Genomic DNA, 6,302 nt, shown 5'->3' with positions numbered 1-6,302 from the left:
GAGGATTGAGAGGTCCGTTCTTGAGACATTGGAGATGCTCGTTCTTGAGAGACTGGTGATGCCCGTTGCTGAGAGACTGGTGATGCTCGTTGTTGCGAGAGTGGAGAGCGTGCTTGAGGGTCTTTAGAGGACCGACGGTGAGGCTGATGAGAGCTGCGTTGGCTGGTGTGAGCTTGAGAGTCGTTGGATCTTCGCTGTGGACTGGGTGAGGACTGGAAAAGCTGAGTCGGCGGTGGGTAATCTCTCACATGCGTCGGCTGTGAGAAGGAGGGGACGAGTGGTGGTGGAGAGCGGGTTCCGGTTGCAGGAGTGAACTCATAGCGACCCGGCAGAGGCGACGGAGTCCTGGCGTTCGAGCAGTCGCCGGTGACCTTCTTTGCTGTGACGGGTGGACCTACTCGTTGTTTCTTCCTGCCGGCAGCCATCGGAGAGTAGAGTAATCGGAAGAGGTGGAAGAGAGTTAGGGTTTATCGGAAGAGAGTTAGATTGATTTCGGGAATTTGGGGAGATTGGGGGAAATGTGGAAAGAGATAGGAAAATTCTAGGGATTTGGCTCGGGGATTTGGGGAAATTTTGGGAAAGTTGGGGAAACAAAAAAAGATTGAAAATTTGGGGGAATTTGGGTTTAGATTTTGGGAAAATTAGGCGGGCTTTGTAATTAATTGGGCCTAAAATTGTCGTTAATTAAATGGGCCTATTAGTCGTAATTTAGTCGCAAATCAGTGGCTAACACTTTATTTAGTCGCAGATCAGTGGCTAACACTTTATTTAGTCGCAAATCAGTGGCTAACATATGTTTCAAATGATATCACATTATTTAGATGTTAAACATAATAGTTAAGCCAAATATGAAAAATATTGCATCATAAATTACATAATGTTTTAGTATAGGTCTTCTTCTTCTTCATCATCATCATCCGAAGACGATAAATTACATTGGAATTCATCATCTGGTTCTGCATCTCCAACATCGAAATCAAGATTTATTGGGTTCACTCCGTGTACTCGGTTGTCGACTACGAGATCCTCAATTGTTGTCAGCAGTACCGGATCATCAGATGTTTGTTGCAAAATAACTGGTTCCTTGTTCTCATATTCTCCTGAAATATTTCCCCTCGGATTGACTTTAAGAACGTTGAGCCACAATTGCTTTGGTTTCTTCCGGTATGGATACGGGATGAAACAAACTTGATCTGCTTGCGAAGCTGTGCAATATCAAATATTAGAAGTATCAATATGTATATCTTATAATAAATATATTTTTTTTGTTAGGAGAACATACATACCTAGAATAAATGGTTCATACTTATTGTATCTTCTGGATGAAAGAACATCAACGATGCCGCCATTGCCCCTTCGGGTGCCTCTACCAATAACAGGATCATACCAGTCACACTTAAAAAGTGTGATTTTCAAATTTACCATCCCCTCATACTCCAGTTGTATGATATCAGTTAAAGTCCCGTAGAAATCAGCATCATCAGATGAATCAGTATAGTTTTCTCCTTGAACACATACTCCATAGTTACATGTCTTTCGTCCCATACCATGATTTTTCGTATGAAACAAATATCCTCTTGTGAAGTAAATGGGCCAGGTTTTGGCCCTATTCACGGGGCCGTGCACCATTTCTTGAACCCACACAGGAAAAGGATGTGTAGCATTCCAGTAAGTTACCTGCAGGTATACCAAAAGATTAATATCTTTCAATATAATATACACATAGTTATAAAAGTAGTTCGACTTACATATTCTTTCACCCATGAAGGATATTCATCGGCTCTTTTTGCAGAAACTTCTTTCTCAGAGAGTCCCGAATATTTTGCGGATATGTAATCTTCGAGCATACTACATTTTACACCAATTTTGATAAGAAAAATCGTATTAGATTTTTTGAAAACATTAATTTTGCAAACTAGCTTACATACCTCTCGAATGGCCGAAAATATTCACAGTTTCGCAAAACATAAGCATGTGCGATTTGATGGTCTTTCTCTGAAAGCCATATTTCATGCATTTGCCCACTAGGACGACCTATGTGAGTAAATATATCAGGAACTCCAGGGACATCGTATACGGGGACTTCACCTTCATTAAATCTTGTTAACCTGACCAAACAAGTCAAAACTAGCTCACATTAGTCAAAGTGGGCATGTGAGACATAAATTACATGTTTAAACACAATTAAGTGTTTACCTGGATTTCGTTTGAATATTTGAAGCAAAGTAATGCTCTGTGAAATAAGCTATTTCATCATTGATATATGATTCAACAATTGACCCTGATGCATATCTTTTGTTCTTTGCTTTTGCCTTCAACTTCTTGAAAAACCTTTCAAAAGGATACATCCACCTATACTGCACAGGCCCTCCTAATTCAGCTTCGTAAGGGAGATGTACAGGCAAGTGCTCCATCACGTCGAAAAACGATGGTGGAAAAATCTTTTCCAAATTGCACAAGATTAGAACTATGTTCTGTTTTAGAAGTTGGACACGGTCTTTATGCAAAGTCCTAGAACATAAGTCACGGAAGAACCCTCCAATCCCTGCAGAAATCAGCATCAAATGGTTAATTGAAAATAATATGTATAATCATATATAGTTAACTGAAATAATTGTTTAGAATTATTAATAAGTACCTGATAATGCATGATGGACATTTTGATCTAAGAGTTCTGCAAAGATAAATGGAATTAGTCGCTCCATAAAAACATGACAGTCATGACTCTTCATGCCTGAAAATTTCCCATTCTCTATGTCAGCACAACTCGCTAAGTCTGCCGCATAACCGTCAGGGAACTGTACCATTTTCACACATTCCAATAATTTTCTTCTGTCAGCTACTTCCAATGTGTATACAGGAAAAGGAGCTACACCATTTGCATCAACATGTAAATGCGCTCGATCACAGAATTGTTCTATATCCAATCTTGACTTGATTGTGTCTTTAGATTTCCCCAACACACTCATAAGAGTATTGATGATATTTTCAAAAAAATTCTTCTCTATATGCATCACATCAAGACTGTGACGGAGATTAAGGTCATTCCAATACGGCAACTCCCAAAAGATGCTTTCTTTGTGCCAATTATGCCACTTTCCGTATCCAGGCATCTTTTTTTCATGACCGTTTCCACCACACTCCCACGTTTTCGCTGGCTTGACAGCTTGTATTCGCTCGGTATAAACTTGCTCACCATTCAAAGACTCTGGTGGACACTCATTCATAGCATGTCTGCCCTTCAAAAAGTCTTTTCTATTTTTTCTTAGTGGATGACCCTGAGGAAGAAACCTTCTGTGACAATCAAACCAACACGTCTTCCTTCCATTTGGCAGATAGAAAGCCTTTGTGTCTTCCATACAAATTGGGCAAGACAATCTACCATGGGTCGTCCATCCTGATAACATACCATACGCTGGAAAGTCGTTTATCGTCCACATCAGCACAGCTTTTAAATTGAAATTTTGATTTAAAGATACATCGTACGCATCAACTCCAACTGTCCATAACTCTTTCAACTCTTCGATAAGTGGTCGGAGGAAGATATCTAGACTAGCTCGCGGATGATTTGGCCCAGAATTCAATATTGTAAGGAACAAGTACTCTGTCTTCATGCACATACCAGGGGGTAAATTATAAGGAGTCAAGATAACAGGCCATAAAGAATGATTGCGAGACATGCCAAAAGGATTGAACCCATCTGTACATAGTCCAAGATAAACATTACGGGGTTCTTCGGCAAATCGGGGATGTATATCTTGAAAATATCTCCACTCTGCAGCATCAGAAGGATGACACATTTCTCCTTCCTTTGACTGGTGCTCTGCATGCCATCTCATTGCCGCTGCTGTTTTCTTGCTCTGATACATTCTCTTCAGTCTGTCGCCAATAGGAAGATACCACATACGACTATATGGTATTCTTGTTCGTGATCGCCGTCCTTCGTTAGGCTTATATCTTGGTGCTTGAAAAAATCTACATTCCTCCCACATTTCATCCTCTTTCCAGAAGATCATACAATTGTTGATACAAACATCAATTTTATGATATGGGAGACCTAAATTTCCCATCAATTTCTCTGTCTCGTAATGTGATCCCGTTGCCTGATTTCCATCTGGCAAATACTCTGTAAACAAAGATGCCCATGCATCCACAGACTTTTCACTCATGTTATAATCTGCCTTATTTTGCATGAACCGAGCATCTAAGGATAACTGCGAGTGACCTTCACGACAACCATCGTATAATGGTTTTTTCCCAGATTCTAACAAGTTGTAAAATTTTTCGGGATGGTTACGTATCGGTTCTTGATCATTCTGGTAACTATCATCTACATTCTGATAGTTATCATCATGCTCATGATGATAGTTACCAGGAAATGCATCATTCACCATATCCACATATCTATCTTCTACTACATTGCCCATATCTTCTTCACTCCCACTTAAATGATTTGTATTAGCATAACTAGTTCCATAATCCATAGTGATTTCTTCTCCATGCTTATACCAAATATAATAATCCGGCATGAATCCTTTACTAAAGAGATGATTCCAAATTCTTCTTCCCGGCATAAATTTGTCATTTTTGCAAACACTACAAGGACAGTGAAACTTATCGCCATTGTTTTGTGCTAAAGGCTGGTTATTTGCAAAATTCATGAATTGCTCCACTCCCTCTACGAACTCAGTCGAGAAATTCTCCGTCTCTTCATCGATCCGGTTATACATCCACTCTCTATGATTGAAAGTTCCCGACATTTTGTTGACAACTCGTTTTGTTCTCTCTGTAATTTTTTTTTTAAGTTCTTGTTTTTTGTTTATGATATATCCGAATGAAGAGAAGAAACTTGTGAAACTTGTATATATAGATAATTTTGCGACTAAAATGTGTCTGAATTGCAACGACTTTGCGACTACTAACATTTAGTCGCTAAAATTAGGTACAACAACCACGAAATATGATACACGTGTTTTTAATTTTACGATTCGCCGCAAATGTCGCAAATTAGTCGCAAAGTGCCGACTTTTTTACGACTACAGTGTTATGACCACGGTGACGTCGTAAGTTAGTCGTAAATTTGCGACTATGTTACGGCTGAAAGATTTAGTCGCACATTGGCGACCGATTTGCGACGAATTTTGTTTAGTCGCAAAAACGTCGCAACTCCGTCGCTATGTAGTCGGTATATTTAACGACTACATATGTAGTCGCAAGATTGAGTCGGTACATCTCCGTTTTCTTGTAGTGTCACATTTTACATGTGTATAGTATTTCGATCTGAAGATCGCTATATATATATAATATGGGACCTCAATTTGTTGTTTTCGTAAATTATATATATTTCCTCTTTTTCTCTGTTATTGAACTCGCTTTCAGCATTTGTAATCAATGTTTATTAATAAACTAATAAATCTTTCACAACTAGAACTCTGTTATTTGGTAATAGGATCATTTCATTATGAACTAAAGTTCTTTTTTTTTTTGGTCAAGTGAACTAAAGTTCATACGAATTTATACTAATCCCAAAATCTCTGGAGAATCGAATTTAATTGCCTATCTTCTTTTCTGCAAAATCTGGCTCTTATTATTTTGGTACGTGCGTTAATGTTTGTGTTTCTATTCTACAAAGGCTAGATAAAGTACCCCGGCTTTGCGCAAGTTTCTTGTTTCCTACAATTAATAAATTTTTTTCACTTGCCAATTATTACATATATATAATAACTCTCGCCAACGTTGAATTTTCAATGGTATTTGCATCTCTTGTTCGATACTGTATTTTCAATATTTTTTTAGTACAGGATCAACTTATTTTATTAGTTTCATGACTTTATCTAGCGACGAACAATTAAAGACGGAACAAAAGTTGTTTTTGTTATTCTTAACCCTTGTTACAAATTTTTTTTTTTTTGTTATTGTTAATAGATTTTCACAGTGAATTTAAACTTTTATAGTGACGGATATTAGCGTGACAAAAATTGGCTGCTTTTTTTTAGTGAAAACCCTGACCATAAGTCTATAATGTTTTTTTCTTACAAATTATTCAAGAGAATATTGATTAGAATGATTTTATAAAATGGTCAGTTTGCTCATGTAACCTAGCTTCCTTACATTTTTGCTACACTAACCTTATCAGCAGAAAATAGACATTAAGGTCCCTTACATAAAAAAAAACTGTTTTTGTTGATTTTTTTTAAATTTCGTAAATACATGATTATACACAGATATACAATATACATGAGACTTATATACATAAATATATAATATATATACATAAATATATCAAAAATACAAAAAAAAAA

At 37.4% G+C, this 6,302-nt stretch overlaps 1 protein-coding gene across 1 annotated transcript; it reads right to left on the bottom strand.

Moving 5' to 3' along the window:
- Window positions 1-882: 882 nt before the first annotated feature.
- On the bottom strand, window positions 883-4,760 carry LOC112089908. Its single transcript, XM_024160771.1, has 6 exons — window positions 2,639-4,760; window positions 2,197-2,545; window positions 1,929-2,108; window positions 1,749-1,848; window positions 1,287-1,677; window positions 883-1,205 (listed from the first exon to the last, which is right to left on the bottom strand). Exons 1-6 carry the CDS (start codon window positions 4,758-4,760, stop codon window positions 883-885), a joined length of 3,465 nt encoding a protein of 1,154 aa, XP_024016539.1.
- Between the last annotated feature and the right edge of the window lie 1,542 nt (window positions 4,761-6,302).

Source organism: Eutrema salsugineum, unplaced genomic scaffold (assembly GCF_000478725.1).
Source record: "Eutrema salsugineum unplaced genomic scaffold, Eutsalg1_0 scaffold_11, whole genome shotgun sequence".
Lineage (NCBI taxonomy): Eukaryota > Viridiplantae > Streptophyta > Magnoliopsida > Brassicales > Brassicaceae > Eutrema > Eutrema salsugineum.
Note: the sequence above shows the minus strand (reverse complement) of the source record. Positions and strands in the feature narration are given on the sequence as shown.

Bases quoted from the DNA above. Each gene is read 5' to 3' on its own strand.
- LOC112089908 (XM_024160771.1), bottom strand. From the start codon at position 4,760: ATGTCGGGAACTTTCAATCATAGAGAGTGGATGTATAACCGGATCGAT. The intron at 1,849-1,928 runs GTATGTAAGCTA...TGTAAAATGTAG, and splicing joins TATTTTCGGCCATTCGAGAG to TATGCTCGAAGATTACATAT. The intron at 1,678-1,748 runs GTAAGTCGAACT...GTATACCTGCAG, and splicing joins CTTCATGGGTGAAAGAATAT to GTAACTTACTGGAATGCTAC.